The sequence below is a fragment of the Scardinius erythrophthalmus genome, assembly GCF_964197995.2.
Source record: "Scardinius erythrophthalmus genome assembly, chromosome: 9".
Taxonomy (NCBI): domain Eukaryota; kingdom Metazoa; phylum Chordata; class Actinopteri; order Cypriniformes; family Leuciscidae; genus Scardinius; species Scardinius erythrophthalmus.
The window spans coordinates 16392666-16411965 of NC_138229.1; the positions used below are offsets into that span (position 1 = coordinate 16392666).

The following is a 19300-nucleotide window of genomic DNA, read 5'->3' on the forward strand; positions in this document are numbered from 1 at the left end:
CATACATGCAAGCACATGTGTTTGTATGAATAAATAGACACCAAATGAATATATAAAAAAATATTCTTCCAAAAATTAAAGGTTCTCAACGAAAAAAAAGCACAGTCTTCTTATAAAACTGAGTATTTAAAATCTCAAAAAAAAAATGTAAGTGCACAATTGTACAGTAAGTGCTAAAACAGATGTTTTGTCCCCCTTTTTTTAATTGCGTGTGTGTGTGTGTAAACTTTGGTTAAAAAGTTATGAGACTCACATGTGCAGACATCCTCCCACACACACAGACTCAGACATAGTTCTCTCTCTCTCCCGAATACATATGAGTAACCACACACAGGTAAAACAAGCAGGCGCACAGAAACACACCTTTACAAGACATCACCTCTCACTAGGTGCCGACAGGACCACACATACTGTCTCACACAAAATGTTTGGAATGCTGTAAACATTTATTTCAACAGAAACCTAAATGGTTCCATCTCAAATAGTCTTCCGGGGCCATCTTACTTCACCTGAACTCAATAATAAACACAAAGGTGCACGACCACAGTGAAAACATGAAAACATTGCTTGGGTGGCTTTACTACAGTTTGGGTATGATTATTTTAAGACGTGCGTCATCCTGAGATGCTTTTCAAACATCACCCTGTGCGTTTACACTAAAGGAGAAGTTGCATAAAAATAGACACTGAATCTAATGTTTGCTCAGGTATATGTATAATAAAGAGTTAGAACTATTAGCATCCACACCAGCTGATGATATCATTCTGTCTATTCTTGTCTGTCACTTTAAATGCTCAAGCTCATTACAGCAGGATGGATTCTGATTGGCTATCAATGTTTTTATCGTTCATCAGCTAGATAAAATCGTTCTGAAAGTGATTCCAACGATATCGTTTCTCTGTGCCGTTATCGTTATAGCTGTGGTGTGACCTCTACTATTCTTTAATATTACGAACGATTTTTAGACCTATGTTAATCGTTACCTTTATAGGTATCATCCTTTGTGTGAACAGGCCTTAAAAATCAGTTTGTTTTCGATATCTATGGTCTTGTTGGAAAAAATAATGGAAAGATTATTTGATTGAAAAATAATGATGTACAGTGGGACATTAGAATTCAATGGATTGTGAAAAGTGGCAGCTATTTGTCAGAATGGAGCTAGAACTGAATGCTAATGGTAATCATTAGCTATCTGGCTATTCGTTAACATTGTCTAATCACATTGTCTGAGTGTAGGCAGCTGGTGATTATGCGTAACAAACTTCAGTATTCTGTAAAACAGGTTGTCTTTTGTATGAGCTTTGTTAAATAGAGTCATTTTACTCAAGATACCTTCGAAGGAGCGAGCAAAGATGTACAAATCCGATGTCCATCACATATGCAGATATGCTATATGTAGGCTAATCGGAAGGTTATTTCAGATGAATGCAAGTTTTAAAAAAGTTTTGATTTAAAAAAAAGTCTGATAAATATAAATGTAAATGACCAGTAACTGACAATATGGGTGCCTTAAAGCTGCAATGAAATTTCTTCTGGATTGTGACATACATCCGAATCCACAACCAAAAGAAGGATTGAACACGTTCAACGGTAATAAGAGAAGCGTTTGGTTCACAGCGGAGTGCAGAAAAGGAGATGGTTTAACCGTGACTCAGTCTGAGCCCTGGCCTCATTAGCCTAGTAAATGAAATCCTAAAGTGTGATTTGAGAAAGCCTCTGTGTGTGTGTGGGATGTGTGTTTGTGTGTGCGTGTGTGTGTGTGGCAAGAAGTCCCACCCATATTTGTTCTGCCAGCAGGCTGCTCACACAGTGAAGGTGGACCTCACACAGCGCTCAGCCAAAGCCGCAGCGTTTCCGACAGTGTTCCGAGCCTGGCAGCCGCTACAGGGAGAATGAGGAATTCTCTGAGAATGGAGGAGATGCTGCCAGATATCAGCTCAGAGGCCACAGAGTAAATTTCTCAGGACAGCCAGCTGGGTGTCTGAGTCTGACAGCTCGCTCACAGTGCCCGCAGAAGAAATCTCCATTAAACCACAACGAGACACTGAGGACTTCTCTGACAATCATCGGTCTAATTACGACGAGAGAGAATCAAAAGCCCTTCAGTGTGTTTGGGACAAAACACCAGCGTTTTGCCCGGGGGCACTAGACATTGAAAAATACAGAACAGCAAATCTATAATTATTGTCGTTGAGGGGCGTCATTATACCTGTCATCATTACACAGTGTCTTCCCTCATTCATCTTCTACGTTCAGATCCAAGCATGTTGAGTAATTCATTACAGACACATTAGAGTAATATTCAGGCAGGTGAAAGATGCTCTATTGATACAACAAAACTCAAACCACACATCGAAAATTCATCACAAAACCACACTAGTATTATGTCCGTTGTGTTTGGCGTGGAATCTGCAAGCTATTCCCTGTCTTGTCATCCAAGGATAAATCAAACCTTTATAAATCTGCTCAAAGCTTTATAGATTTCTTTCTTCCAGATATAGCCCAGTCTAAAAGATGGATAGAGTCCAGCTGGATAAAACAGGCACAATTATGCATTAACGCGAGTCAACCACCAATGAACAGCGACTGTCTCATCAGCCACTGTGGGAGGAAGATATCACAGGATGCCGCAACTATGCCAAGTTGGCCATAAAATAGTGATTAAACACTGCTTAGATGTGCCTCGTTCATAATTAAAAGAAAATTCCCCAACCGAAATGAGCCACTGCAAGATATGACGCTCATTTTTCTCAAGAAAGTCCCGGTGTTCGGTGCCTGGAGGCAGGCTCCCCACGTGCAGAGAGATAGTGTGGGCACGGCGTTGGAGACAGCGGGGATGTTTGAAGCGGCGTGGGGAGCATGTGTGGTCACAGACCTCACAGACCGATGGGTTTAGGGTGGACACAGGCAAGGCAGACACACACAGAGATCACAGGAACCGGGTGGACTGATGTGCACTGTGTGCAGTGAAAAACAGTACTTTTAGATTTAATAAATAATATTGAAAACAAATTATAAAGATTTACATTTTGTTTTAAAAAATTAAGTAGGCTACTTAATGTGCAGGATAAGGTAGCGTCAAATAAAAGATGAGAGTGTTTGCCTCATGAGTATTCCCGTAGAGTTTTCAACATTGTATAATTATTTTTTTTTTTTACATTTGAATTAATTAAAAAAAAAGTGACATTTTAAAGGTGCTGTATGTAACTTTTTCACTCTACTAAAGCATGCAAATACCATAATATGTTTGCAGATATTTAGGAAACATGCAGAGTTCACATACTCGTTTCTCTGAAAAACACTTCCTACAGACAGTTATTTTACTTTGAAATGTGCTTTCCGTGTTGGAATGTCTGTTTTGGTTTTGGTCTGGGTGATCTCACCCACTGCCAATTCACCCAATAGTATTTCGACACCCTGGGATGCCAGTTTGCAGGCAACACAGCGTATTGCAGCCAGCAAACAAACTGGGTCAGAGATGGCAGATTCTAGGCTACCCAACCTAAAAAGCTTCGGTATCCATCTAAAAATCTCTATGAACGAGAGCATATTAAAACGCGGATAAATCAACTCATCATCATGTAAGTCTCCTCGGCTTTCATTGTCAATTGCGCTCCTTCCTGCTGCGTGTCCTCAAACTGGCAACCCGTGTGAGCGTTGAGTCTGAGGAGGAGGGGGCGGGGGATCTCCAATATTTTGAATTTGGACTTAAGTACCTATTTCGACCACTAGCTGTCATTCTTACAGACTGCACCTTTAAGACATAAAAAAAAAAAAAATTAACAAAAAAGCCATGTAAATTCGATTCTCAACCAGGGGGGCTCAGCCAAGGGGGCAGCATGGTGATTTAAAATTATTGAAATTAAATAATAATAACAATTATTATTATTATTATTATGAAAACAATCTAATGCAATTAAAATACAACAACAAAAAAACTTTTTTTTTTACAACCAATTTTTTTTTTTTTACTGAAGAACACTGTTCTTGTAATAAATTTGACCCATATCAATGCTCCTAGTTTACGTTATAGTTCTATTAATATGATATAATATAATATTGTATTATATTAAATTATTTTTTATACAGGGTATAGAATGAAAATGCTTGTGTGACATTAAATCTACAGCTTGTCCTTTCCCTAAATATTTGATTAATTCTTCTCAAATAAATAGCCACAAACTACAGAACAATGAGAGGAAACCATTTCAGAACTGATTTCAACATGATTTAGTCTTTACAAAAGAAAATATCACAACATGAATCCATGTTTTATTACTTATACCACTATTCTTATGATTTGTACCCATAATCTATGACTTTATTAGAGTTTTTTTTTTTCCTCTGTCTCTCCCTATGCCCTCTTCTCCTCCCTTTCATTACCCAGGTCTGGCCTGTTACTCTTTGCCTGGACCCTGGCCACAATTAGGAGTTATAGCAATAATTAACCAACTGAGATATGAGGCAAGCCAAGCCCAGACAGCATGTAAAACAGTCAAAACCCTGCCACAGACACTCACCTAGCACAGGGAGCCTGGCACTTGTGGGGCCCAAGCTCTGGAAGGGAGCATTCCAGACTGGCCTGTAGCTTGGGACAACTGGGATGTGTCTTACCACTGCCACAACCGGACCCATGTCAGAGTGGAGAATGGACTACATAAGCTTTACAAGGAATCTGAAAGGTTTTATGTGGTGTCACCCTGCAAAGTCTGTGTTTAAAGCCAGCGAGTTAATGATGGCTGTCGGTGCCGTTATCACAAATTACAAATCTCTGGGGAGCACACCCAGTCAGCAAATTACCTTTGGCACAGATGTGGGCCAGATAAACAGCTGAGCTATGGCCCAGATTAGTTTGTGTTTGCCGGCCCAGATATGGCCCACATCTCCTTTGCCAGAACTGAACCAAAGGACTGCCATAACTCCACCAAGCATGAGCCAAATACAACAAATTCATGTGGCCCATATGTAATTGCTATCTGGGCAGTCTTTCAGCATGTGATACCAGCATTAATGAAGTCCTTAAAGAACACTAATCAGCTATAAGAGCTACTGGACAGACTTCTTCAATTAAACAAAATAACTCCAAAAACATCTTAAACATGCTGGAGCAATAGAATGTGCAGGATGTTTTACAGTAACAATTATACAATTATTGAGTTAACGAACGCAAAGCAGCACAATAGAGTTGACATTCCTGTATTCGTGTTGTTTACTTTCACACCGAATACGGTTATTAAACATTTCCTCACAACCGCATTTTCCGCTCACCTCTGTATGAATGTAACCGCACTGGACAACACGTTCTGTATTTGGCTAGACTCGTGTCAGTGGAAGCCGCCATTTTGATAATTTACTTTAGTCACTGCTACTATGGTTACACCTATGGGTTACACATGCGACAAAAATGGGAGTGGCTGGCATCGGTTATTCGTTAGATTCGAATAGACTTTATTCACAGCAGCGCCAGCTTTGATTTGTGAGGGATGATTTGTAACGGGATGTTTTGGGAATGGCATCGGTTATTCGTTGGATTTGAATAGATAGCCTACTCAAATACTGTGTGTAACAGAATGTTTTTGGAATGGCATTAGTTAGATAGGAAGGTGACTGATTCAATGTTGAAATTCCATCAGAAGGTCTATTCGATATTCGATTATTACACAGAGCCAGGGGAAAATAGATAAGTATTAGGAATTTAACCCGTGTATGTTTTATTAATTTGTTCATTGATTTCAGTTCAATTGTGATGATACATTTGTGATTAAATGATTTAACTACAATGAAGGAACGAATGAATAGGAAACAAATAATTATTATTTGTTAATTATTGTTGTGATAATTCAAAAACGTGGTTGGCTTGTTTAACTGCAAGGTGCACTTTCATTCCCATGGTTGCCAGATAAAGCGCTACTTTTTATATACATTTTTCAGCTCTTGTTATTACTATCAGACATTGTAAAAATTGTAAAACAGCTGGGTATTTACAGTTTTTCTCAGTCGCTTTGGTGCATTTCTCATAACACTATTTACATTTGCACAACAGTTAATGCAGTTCTCAAAACAATTAGTACAAACTGCAAAACCTAGTTGATAACCTGCGAAAGCGTGTCACTTGCTCAAAATGGATAGCCCATTCCTCAAAATCAAGTATTTATGTCAATGAAAGTGTCAGTGTCATCAAAATAAAAAGTCCTGACACCATCGTTTATGAACAAGATAGTCAAATGGCTTAGTCATGTTTTCATTATGACAGTTTACTCTGTAAATGTTTTCCAATGATGAAAGTCAGATCTTGGTGACACAGTGACTACCTGAAAATGCTCAATACAGCACTAAATACTATTTGCACAGCCATTTGAAAAAATACAGTAAAGTTACACATTACTGTATTTATGAGGTAACTGAGTACAAGACACTGAATATATGTATGTTTCACATTTTTACTGTATATGCTCTTTGCAGTTCTAATTTGTTCACAGCATTGTGCAAAAGAAAAAATACACCATTATTTACAACAAACATAAACTCCCTTTGGGTAGAGCTGTGCACAACTGTACACAATATTGCAGAAGGCCTATATGATGTATTGGAACTGAACATACAACATACATAGGACTGTAATCATTCATGCACACCCAGACGTTCCTCTCTGTCTAGTCACATAATTTCATCTACATCCCAGCGAATATCATCTCTTGCTCAATTGCAAATTGTTCAATTTAGGAGACTTTTTCAGGATTTTTTTTTTTTTTAAATGACAGATTTTGACAACTAGTTCAACATTTTTGTATGTAATGACTCAAGCAATGAAATGAGGACTATTAGTTTTATATGGAATGACTATTCAGCATTCACAAGTATAGTTAATTTTGACTGACATGACATAAGCAAATGATAATGTTATAAAACAGCAGAGAGTTGTATGAAAGCAATTGATGCATGTCCAAAAGCATTTGCAATTTGTTGGAAGGAATGAGAAACTGCTACTATGATGTGCACAAATGACTAAATGTTGTGGAGGTTGAACTAACTGTTGTGCAAATGTAAATAGTGATGTGAGAAATGCACCAAAGCGACTGAGAAAAACTGTAACAGACATTTAAAAAAAAGTTGTGTGGATATGCTTCAGGTGACACTAAAAAGCTGCCAATAATGTAATTCTGTTGTGTAAAAGAGTGAAAGATTAGATCATCCCTTTTAAAATGGGTTCATATTCCTTTTGCAGCTGGAAGGTCATAAAAGCTGCTATTTGAGACATACACACAAGCACCAATAATCACATAGGCCTACACAAATAGACTAAGCCTAAATAAGATTAATGCCTGCAAATTGCTGACTTTAAGTTAAATCCTGGATTTTTATGTCACAAACACATCCATGCCATATGGACCTATAAGTATTTTTTCTAATCATTATTTAGAAATTAACAATCATAAATAACTTCACAGACAGTGCTGCAGTTCAGAACTAACCGAGCGGTTGTGTGGTCATGATTTATGCACTATTATCAGTTGCTAATGGGTCTGTGAATGTGTATTCTCACAGTTCAACCTCCATGTCAACTAGCACTCACTGGGAGACCTGCTACAGCAGAGTCCAATTGTGCATTAATGAAAACCATGTGCTCAGACTCTGTCAAACTAGGCTAATTCCTCAGTTCTTTTAACCCAATACTTTGAGTCAAGCAATGCCTCACTTGCACATTATACTCAAGACCACACCAATGTAATCCTTAATCTCTCTTGTAAACAACACAAAATGTTTTTATGTTCCTTCACTTGTCATAACAAGAATCCTTTTCTGTTTCTACATGCATTATTATGTCTGTGAAGCCATCCTGTAAAGCCTTGTGAATGGCAGATTTATTTTTTTCCACAGGAGCAGTGAATGAAAAAGGGCTTTCTGAAATGCACAGGACAGAGGAGTATGGAGCCCGTGGAGCCCAGTGTGTTTATCTATGTCACAGTCTATCGGTGGCTGACCGTGAATAAGTTGGTGGGGTGGGGGGTGTTTTTGTTTCCATGGCAGATGGGGCCCTCTCTCTCTCTCTCTCTCTCTCTCTCTCACTCTCTCTCTCTCTCTCTCTCTCTCTCTCTCTCTCTCTCTCTCTCTCTCTCTCTCTCTCTCTCTCTCTCTCTCTCTCTCTCTCTTCTCTGTGTCCAGGAAGTGCCGCAAACACAAACCACACTGAGCGTGTTGTGCTTTCGGCCAGGCCGTGGCTTGCAGCGAGGCAGCGGTCAGGCCTGAGTCTCTCTCCCTGGGTGGTCTGGCCCTGCAAATGTTTATGATCTAAACCAACCTAATCCAACTGGCTTGTTTAAGGGAATTGAGAATGATTTACAAGAGCTGCGATGGCCAGGAATAGGAAATCAGAGGAAATCGAGGCAGAGCTTCAAGTCTGTGGTAGCCTTATGACTCTGCTTTGCTTCTATCTATCTGGCCTCATTATCCCATGCCGGAAAGTCTTTATGTTGACTGCACCAATGGCAAATTGTCTGGCTCAGTTGTCTTGATAACATAAGGCTCAGTGGATTTGTCACAAAATTTGCAGTTTTACACCTGAATGCATATTTAAACCACATAAGTCATGCAGTTTTACAATTCATGCTGCATTTTAAACATAGAATAGTGGAATATATATACATTTACATTTATATACACCAAATTTTCAAACCACATTCAGAGAACCTCTGACTCTTCTGGCAAAATCAAACAATTGGCTCAAAACCATTTTATCTATGCTCAAAATCAAACAATGCTTTCAGATCATAAAATTATATGATCTGAAATTTATAAACAAGCGAGCCAAAATAATAAACACTACAGATCATTCGTTAGACACTACATAAAAAAAAATGGACAACACTGAATCCAAAGCATGCAGTTACAGGAAAAAAAGTATATTGTAACAGAGTAAACTAATTTTCCAATTACATAAAAAAGTATAGTAATGACAACGTACAGTATTAAGGTGAATAAATGGTATACTATATGCATTGCAAGTGTAGTATTGTAATGGATATTGTATAGGCCCATTGAATGTCTGTATATTCAGCACTTGCATACTGTGAAACTGTGAAGCACACTTACTCTTCCTTCTCTCCCTCTTATATTGTTACCATCTATTATTGGTATCAACAATCAGTGCAACATCTATCTATCTATCTATCTATCTATCTATCTATCTATCTATCTATCTATCTATCTATCTATCTATCTATCTATCTATCTATCTATCTATCTATCTATCTATCTATCTATCTATCTATCTATCTATCTATCTATCTATCTATCTATCTATCTATCTATCTATCTATCTATCTATCTATCTATCTATCTATCTATCTATCTATCTATCTATCTATCTATCTATCTAATCCAGCACTCATCAAGGACTTTTGTTCCATAGTGCAACACCTGTGCCACATTTCCTCTCTGTGCCCCAAGCCTCCATGCCATCATTAGCACTATCATGTGACTGCATTTAGTCTTAAGCCCTCAATATTTTGTTATGGTCAAATGTTAGTGCTGTAAAAGAGCAGATAATTACTAGAGAAGTGTCAGTGGCCTGGACTGACTTTTTTTACTGCCTTTCTTGAACCAGAGCCCGCTGCTGTAATGACAAAAATATTACCATCTGTATGTAGTCAACAGCTTGTAAATAAAGATGAATCACAGGTATTAGAACATAAAAACTCTTATTGCTGGATTGCAGAGATGATGGTTCCCAGATTGCATGGATGTTACAGTTTTTCTCAGTCGCTTTGGTGCATTTCTCATAACACTATTTACATTTGCACAACAGTTAATGCAGTTCTCAAAACAAATAGTACAAACTGCAAAACCTAGTTGATAACCTGCAAAAGCGTGTCACTTGCTCAAAATGGATAGCCCATTCCTCAAAAGCAAGTATTTATGTCAATGAAAGTGTCAGTGTCATCAAAATAAAAAGTCCTGACACCATCGTTTATGAACAAGATAGTCAAATGGCTTAGTCGTGTTTTCATTATGACAGTTTACTCTGTAAATGTTTTCCAATGATAAAAGTCAGATCTTGGTGACACTACCTGAAAATGCTCAATACAGCACTAAATACTATTTGCACAGCCATTTGAAAAATACAGTAAAGTTACACATTACTGTATTTATGAGGTAACTGAGTACAAGACACTGAATATATGTATGTTTCACATTTTTACTGCATATGCTCTTTGCAATTCTAATTTGTTCACAGCATTGTGCAAAGAAAAAATACACCATTATTTACAACAAACATAAACTCCCTTTGGGTAGAGCTGTGCACAACTGTACACAATATTGCAGAACATATTGGAACTGAACATACAACATACATGGTACTGTAATCATTCATGCACATCCAGACGTTCCTCTCTGTCTGGTCACATAATTTACAGTAATCTACATCACAGCGAATATCATCTCTTGCTCAATTGCAAATTGTTCAATTTAGGAGACTTTTTCAGGATTTTTTTTTTTTAAATGACAAATTTTGACAGCTAGTTCAACATTTTTGTATGTAATGACTCAAGCAATGAAATGAGGACTATTAGTTTTATATGGAATGACTATTCAGCATTCACAAGTATAGTTAATTTTGACTGACATGACATAAGCAAATGATAATGTTATAAAACAGCAGAGAGTTGTATGAAAGCAATTGATGCATGTCCAAAAGCATTTGCAATTTGTTGGAAGGAATGAGAAAATGCTACTATGATGTGCCCAAATGACTAAATGTTGTGGAGGTTGAACTAACTGTTGTGCAAATGTAAATAGTGATGTGAGAAATGCACCAAAGCGACTGAGAAAAACTGTAAAATGCACCCCTGACCTTAACTTTGAAATTTGAAGAAGTGAGAAATGATGGTCAAATACTGAAATTCAAGCAAACATTTGTGTAGCAATGTTTTTGAAATTTCATATGTACACTGTAAAAAAAATCCCGTAGTTTTTACGGAAAAAAACTGGCAGCTGGGGTTACCAGAACAATTCCGTAAAATATACAACAAAACAGTAATTGCTTTTACCGAATAACATGTACATTTTACAGTTTAAACCAGCATATAACACACTGGAGTTCTGTTATATTTACTGGTTTAAACTGTAAAATGTACGTGCTATTCTGAACAACATGTCAATTTTACAGTATAAACCAGTAAATATAACAGTAAATTTCAGTAATATGATATAATGTTAATTTCCCGTCTTATTGAAGTATTAGTATCTGTTTTGTACACTGATAACCACCAATCACATCAGTGATGAGAGTCACATGATCAATCAAAGCTCAACACAAGCAGTTCTTCCACAAGAAAGTTAATACTAATATATATAGAAGCTGCGCAGTGTCATTCACACAAACATTAAACACAATCATGGTAACACATGAAATTTTAAAAATGCAATAAACATTAATTTAACAACAAAATGTAACATAAACCCCTAATGTACATAACTGATTAGAAAAAAACAAAGAAAACTATGAAGAAACAAACATAGTTATTTCAATAAAAAATAAATCAAATGTGAAGTGTCACAGGGAATTGTGGGAATGTCAAATTACGGTTTTTCACTGTAAATTATACAATGAGTTGTTTTTTCACTTTCAAAAACTGTAACTTTAACGGTATGTTACAGTAAAATTACATTAGATGTACCGTTAGATCTATCACAGTTATTTACCGTATATAGTACGGAAACTTTCTGTTAACCAATTAACATTTTTCACTGTAGCATTTTTACAGTCTTTTACCGTTAAAATTACGATCATTTTTTACAGTGTATGTATGGTTAGAGATTGATCAATATTTTATAAAAATAAATGTCCAATAAGGTTTTTAATTGTTTTATTTCTTCTTCTTCTTCTTCTTCTTAATACCATTTTTATATCAGCAATAAGCCACTCAATGCTTTATTGTCCCTATCATTTTATATGCTTATTCCACAGAACATCTGAAGATATAGAACAATGGTTGAACATTTTTGCTTATTTTGTATTGTACTACACATCTGTTTTAACCAATCTAGTTTCAATGATGCACATCACCAACATATCATTTTCCTCACAAAGCCCAAACAAAAAGCAGATTTGCTTGTTTAGCTAGACATAAAAATGTAAATGAGAGTGTTTGTTTAGCTCTCTGTTTGTGATCATTTAACATGATGACCCGCACAGAAATCGCAGCGGTCCGTTCAGGCAGTACACCAGATGTTAAACTTGGGTCATGTAATCCATATGAGATTTCTTGGGTTATCCTTTAAAAATATTGCTTCACTTTACAAAAGAAGAAAAGATATGGTGGCCAAAGTTTTTGGAGTGTGTGAATCACAAACAGTTGGTGTTAGGGGACATAGCAAAGGTGTGAATTCAGCACACAAACACTCAGAGCTTTAACATCAATATTTCCTTTGCTTTAACTTTTCTTTCTGCTTTTTTTTCTAATGGAGGCAGCCTGCCCTGTTATTCCAATGTTTCTTCTGCAGGCAGCGACCAATGAAGCTCATCTCCTATCCAGAGAAAACAAAGCTAAGCCACATTCCCAGAGTTCAATTTGCTGTTACATCGGAGGTCTGTGAATTGGGGTTTGGGCCATGTCTGTTGACTGAGGGGATCTGGGTGGAGGAATGGGCTTGAGAGAAGACTTTAAATTTTGACTATGAAACTGGACGTTTTCTTAATAGGCTACACTTAGGTTCCCAGTGAACTTTAAGAAAAGGGAGTATTGTTGATGTGGGAAGGAAAAATCTACTACAAAAATGTACCATTGTAATATTCTGCCTACATATATAGCTACAGTTGTTGTTATTGCTGTAAACCATAATAAATTAATATTTGACATTTAAACACTCCAAAGCATTCAATTTTCTTTTTAACAATTTATGTTGTTATAGTGGTATATAAAGTGGTATAAACAGTATAATTGTTTAAAGGAGTGTTGGATGCTATGAAACTGGAAATTTAATGGTTAAATAATAGTAAACATGACATAGGCTACTGCATTATGTGTAAAAGTATTCTATTGTTATAATCCGTATTTTTAAATGTCAGCAATTGTTTTCCTTTTAATTTAAACATAGGCTAAATAGCATTTACGTATTAGGCTACCACTTCTCAAAATCCTTTACCTGGTTAAATTATGCAAAAAAAAAAAAAAAAAATTTTTAAAAATGTAATAATAAAAAAAAAATCATTAATTGCATAACGCATACACTAAAACAAAAATATTTTTACCATAATATTATGCTGTAAACGCCCTTTTGCTTTTACATATAGGCAAACAAGACTAGTGTTATTTACTGTAGGCTATAAAATAAAAAAACAACAACCACAAAATACATCATTATATAAATCCAAATATCAATTCAAATAATCTTTGAATATATACAAATTAAAATCAACAAATCAAACGCTCTCCTCTCATTTTTTGTCAAAAGAGGAACTGATCTCTCTGCGGAACCAAAGTTTCTGGTAGTGGTTTCTGTACGACCTATTTAAAAGTTGTCTTATGTCATTATCTCGAAATGTCGTTAGTTATTGTAGACTACTACATATAAAATATTCAGATGATTTTTAGTTATTCGTATTCATTGTGTTAAAATACTGCGATTATATCGGTTTTAGCAGTAAGTGTTTGAAGATAGCGAGTTTGGTGACAGACCGCTCTACACGAGCGTCTGCTACAGTGCTGCAGATTTTCACGTGCACGGACTCGATACTTTACAAATCATAATCATTCGGACGACCAATAGAGGCAAGTCGACTGTGTGTTTCTAAACCTTTTTAAACGTCAATAAATAATAACGTCAGAAGCGGTTATTTGTTTGCAGAACGTCTCAGTTAATGTAGTGTAGTGTAGATGATGAAACAAGAGGCATGTCTGGAGTAATATCTTGAAAATCATGTTAAATCAAAGAAAGCTCCATCTGTCAGTCTGATTCAGTGTTTGCTGAGTGCTGCTGTAGGAAGACTGAATGTGTTGTTTGTTTTGCAGGTGTTAGGGATGGAGCTGCAGGCGGTGTTGATGGCAGCAGGTGGAGGCTCCAGGATGATGGATCTCACCTATAACACCCCTAAACCTCTGCTACCTGTGGGAAACAGACCCCTCATATGGTACCCCCTCAACCTGCTGGAGAGAGTGGGCTTTGAAGGTAAATATACTGTCATATCAGAAAACAAAGTTCATTTAAAGTGACATTGTAATCTGTTAGTATAGTTTTAGGATATATCCTGTATTCCTGTTATAGAGATTTATGGGTAGATTCTTCTAACATTGCAGAAGATTGTTTGACAGATCTGCTAAGAATAATGAATAAGACATCGTGGCTTGAAATTACTTTAAATGTTTCTTTTATAAGGAATTCTTTAGATATTGTATGTCATTTCATTTCATTTCATTTAAGGCCCACATTGCCAAATGGGAGTAGAAATAGGTTTTCTTAGTAACACGGACAATAAAATCTATAATCTTTAATTAAATAATCATACAAAATGCAGTTTCATAGCATACATGATGTCAGTTAGTAGGCTATAGTTTCTGAAGTATCTGGTCTACATTACTTTGTCTTTTATTTAGGGCTGTCAAAAGATTAATCGCGATTAATCGCATCCAAAATAAAAGTTTGTGTTTACATAATATATGAGTGTGTGCTGTGTATAATTAAATTTGTATATATAAATACACACACATGCTTGTATATATTTAAGAAAAATGTGTAATTTATATAAAAAAATTATATTTATATATAATATAAATTATATATAAATATATACAGTATATGTATGCAAATATTTCTTAAATATATACATGCATGTGTGTGTATTTATATATACAAAATAATTATACACAGTACACACTCATATATTATGTAAACACAAACTTTTATTTTGGATGCGATTAATCGCGATTAATCTTTTGACAGTCCTACTTTTATTATTACATGGTTTAAATTTTACTTTCTTATTGGAAAGTATTTTGAGCTGCATTTCTAGTATGATTTTAGTATTAGCCTAATTATTATTTTTGAATTATTAAATAATTCATAATAATTAACTTTCAGTGTCCTGACTGTCCTGGACTCTGTGAAAAAAAAGAAAGAAAAAGGACTGACTATTGCTTTACCAGAAACAGTAACTCTATGCTTGTGAATTGCTTTGCATAGGTTAGCTGACATCGGATTGGATGACATGTTTTGGGGCGGGTTTTGATGAGTGTGTGTGGTGGAAGTTAACAAAATGCTGAAATTGCTTATTACACACTTTAGCTGCAGGTGGTAATAATTTTCGCAAGCTGCTTTAATTGAACTAATAAAGTCCTTATTTCCTAAATGGGAAAGGTAGGGCCATTTTAAAAATTGGCATACTATAATGGCATGGTTTCACGTTACACCCACTCGCACAGACCATCGCCCATGTTGCTTCTCATTTTTAGTATCAAGACTCTTTTTGTCAGGGACAGGAGCTTGATAAAACCAATTAGATTTTCCTGGGTTTTTTTTGGCAGCATATTTTGTTTTATAAGTCCTAAATTTTAACGTTTTATGTGCCCTAAATTCATACGCTTAAATGGAAACTGTTTGTAAACGTGGATGTATTGCCTAGTTTACACTATTTATACAACTAAACTGGTAAAAGACGAATGAAATTAAGCCAAGTTACTTTTCAATCTACACAACTGCTTTAGGCTGGAAGGACACTGAATGACAAGATACAATTACACAGAGTCAAATGCTCTCCAGACAACTAATGTTGGATCATTTCAACTCTGCAATAATCAACTGTAGCCTAGTACTTTCCTCCACATAGCTTAGCAATAGGTGACCTTCAGCAGCATAAAACTGTTTTGGGCTAACATAGCATGGAGCAATTTTAATAGTGCTTGTAAGTTATAAAATGGAAATAAATCACATTTTAAATGGACAAAAAGAATAGACATTTAAAACGTTTTAATTCATTTTAATGTATAAATAATAAAATAATAAATTGATAAATCATTTTACGTTGAAAAAAAAGAAAGAAAATTATTGATTGCCCCCCGCAAGTGAACTCTCCAATGGCATTTGTTTAATTGACAAAGAAAGAAAGAAAAGCATTAGACAACATGAAAAGGAATTGCCAAATGGACAAAGAAAGGCAACTGGTAATTTAGGCTAGTCATTTTTGTCATTTAAAGGCACAATATGTAACTTTTTTGCTTTAAAATTAGCAAAAATCACTATATCTATGTTATATATTTTTTTTAGTTGTGTACTTACATTATCCCGACTGTTTCCAACAACTTTCAAACCAGGAGAAATTTTAATTTAATTTTTAGACACGGCACGTTTCTTTATTTCCGGTTTGTCGCAGTCAATGGCGTCATATCCGCGTTGTCCCTGGTTTCCGCCTATGATTTCCGCTCGTACTGCCATGGTAACCAGAGCTATGAGCAGAGCCCTCTGATTAACCAAAGCGACAGACGCAGACAACTGTGGAGTTCGCAATGTCTATTTGCACGCTGTTGTTGTTTCGTTCAAACATTACGGACCATGGCAAGCAGACTTTGGATAAAAAAGGAGAACTAAAACGAGAATCAATATCAGCGCGGTGTTTTCGAGATGCCGAGAGCTCCCATAGACAATATATAAACGAGAGCTCCACGTCCGAGACTTCGATCGCTCCTACATGTACTTTATTAAACAGGTGAGCACATTTACATAAAACTAATCAATGTTATATAGTTCAACAATGATAAAATGTTAGAATATGATCTGTATGTTATTCTAATGTTGATCTAGCTTACTGCTAGTCTCATACAGACAGACTAACACATACATTTCAACACATTCAAATGCAGTTTAGTGTGATAGTGTAGGCTAATGTTAGACCAATGAAACAGCGCTGCGTTTGCGTTACCTCACAAGTTTAATTTGTCTAATAAACTGACCTGTGAGTTGTAATTCTGCTCTTGCGTGTAGTTCGGTAGAATGAAATGTCCATTCCTTTTATATCCGGGGGAGCTCGCGTCGCGTGTGGAGCTGATAGCTGTCTCTTAGCAATCCCGAACTGCTTCATATCACAGTCATGATAAAAGCATCGATGTATTCAGTCATCCATAAACATTATTAGATCGGTCGGCTTGACGTTGACGACAACATCCATAATTCTTAGCATGTGTTGCGTCATCAAACTACGCCTTTGTTATTGTAAAGCGACCCCTAGTGGCGAAAAATTCCATACTGTGTCTTTAAAATGGGAATATAAAAATTTCAATAACAAGTTTTAAGTCCAATTCTCACTATTGACTTGTTGCTTGTTATTATGTATATTACTAGGCTATTGGCTGTTTATTAGTACTTATAAAGCACATATTAATGCCTTATTCTGCATGACCATATTCTACATCCCTTAACCCTACCCAGTACCTAAACTTAACAACTACTTTACTAACTATTAATAATCATTAAGTTTATTGAGACAAAAGTCGTAGTTAGTAGTTAGTTATCAGTGAGAATTGGACCCTAATCAAAGGTTTGACCAATTTATTTTTATTTATACAGTTTTAAATGTCTGTTAATCTGTACATTTAGAAAGGGATTTATTTCCATTTTTATGTTTGAATTATTAAGTGTCAGTCCTGATCCTCCATCAGTCATAGACCTAAAGCCACATATATCGGAATTTATAGAATTTTATGCTAGAATACAAGAAAAATAAAATGAAGCAATGAAGTGAACAAAGGGTTCTAAGTTATCAGTTTGGGATTTATTTCCACAAAAAAAAAACCTTGTTAAAACCTTATTTCAATAGTTTAAAGGAATGGATGAGGGTCATTCCCTTAAAATATTAGTGTGGAAATAAATCCAAAACTGATAACTTAGAACCCTTTGTTCACTTCATTGCTTTAGCACATTTGAGAGCCAGTAGAGGTGGTGTACCTTCTTGAGTATCTGTGTTTAATGTCTTCATGATAATGAAATGTTTATTGTTCACACCTAGCTGTATTGACTAACCTTGAGATCCAGCTGGTATGGAGTTTGTGGCTATGGCCCTTTGCCTGCCCAGCAGTACAGTATGCACCTTTATGTGTGGCACATTCTATCCTGTTAACAGCCAGAGTGCCAGCCAACAAGGCCCTGCAATTAGCTTTTACAAGTTTTAGCACAAACTATGGTAAGTAAGCTGCTTCGTTAGAAAATATTTATGCAGTAAAGCAGGATTCTGGGACAAACTTCATCCAGTTGGCCGAAAGTCTGTCTCACAGGGTAACGGCAAATAACTCACAAAGACTCGATTGAAGGTGTCTTGTCTAATATATTTGTACAAGTCAGAGGAGTCACATGTAAAATGTGTGCTGTTCTTAACCAATGGTGTCATGAAGGAAAAAGATCTCTTCCATTTCCCACAAAATGGAATGATCATGTCAAAACCATTTACAGTGCTTTTTTTACAGTGAAGTAATTGTATCACTCACCGTGTCCTTATAATGTTATTGTCATTTTTGTAAACTGCGCTGCACTCCTAGCAGGGCCGGATTAACCATTAGGGCAACTGGGCACTTGCCCAGGGGCCCATGACATCTAGGGGGCCCTGACAGGTAGGAAATACACAGAAATTTAATAAAGTTATCAAACTCTTTACGATCTTCTTCACTGCATAAAGTGCATCTACGCGGGTTCACGTGACTTTCCTCCCTCCCCGCTGAACGCCAGCGATTACTAATTCGTGAAATGCACTCCCGCTGGTTGAGCGCGGTAAAGTTCGTTTCAGTTTCGATATTAGTCGGACATTTGTTCTATAGGGTTGGTAGTCTAACAAAGATATAAATAGCAAGATTAGTTTTAACATTATGTGACCATTGTATATCGACATGATGAAATATTCGTTCAAAATCATTCGTGCATTAATGCTGCATAATTATACCTGAGAATGCTTTGACGCGTTTCCACAGCGCACGATGCTTAAGGGAACGTCTGCCAATTCCACCAACTGCGTTAAACGTAGTCTATAATTTGTATTATTTAAAATTACTTTTAACATTTAAAAACAGACGTTTTCAAATCCCAAAGCTTGCAGAAGGTTCCTATTGGCAATACTGACTTAGGCTACAGCTTTCCTGGTAGCCTTGAGTAAATTAACATGTCTAAGAAAATGATTCATAAAACGTATAAATATCAGTTGAGCCTATGTTTACTTTCGTCACTGACACAGACGAAAATGAAAAGACTATCAGTCAAAGTTCAGCTTTAGGAGAGGTAGAAATAGGCCAGTATAAGAATACTGAGAGAATAAGAAATATGAAGA

The 19300-nt window shown here is 36.2% G+C and overlaps 1 protein-coding gene across 1 annotated transcript in view; it reads left to right on the forward strand.

The window, feature by feature from the left end:
* Positions 1-13476: 13476 nt before the first annotated feature.
* Positions 13477-19300, forward strand: part of eif2b3 (eukaryotic translation initiation factor 2B, subunit 3 gamma) — a 45631-nt gene continuing 39807 nt past the window's right edge. Inside the window, exons 1-2 of the mRNA XM_081373444.1 lie at positions 13477-13772; positions 14013-14169. Coding sequence (XP_081229570.1) covers positions 14022-14169 — 148 coding nt within the window. The 5' untranslated portion in view covers positions 13477-13772; positions 14013-14021. The remainder of the gene's footprint in view (positions 13773-14012; positions 14170-19300) is intronic.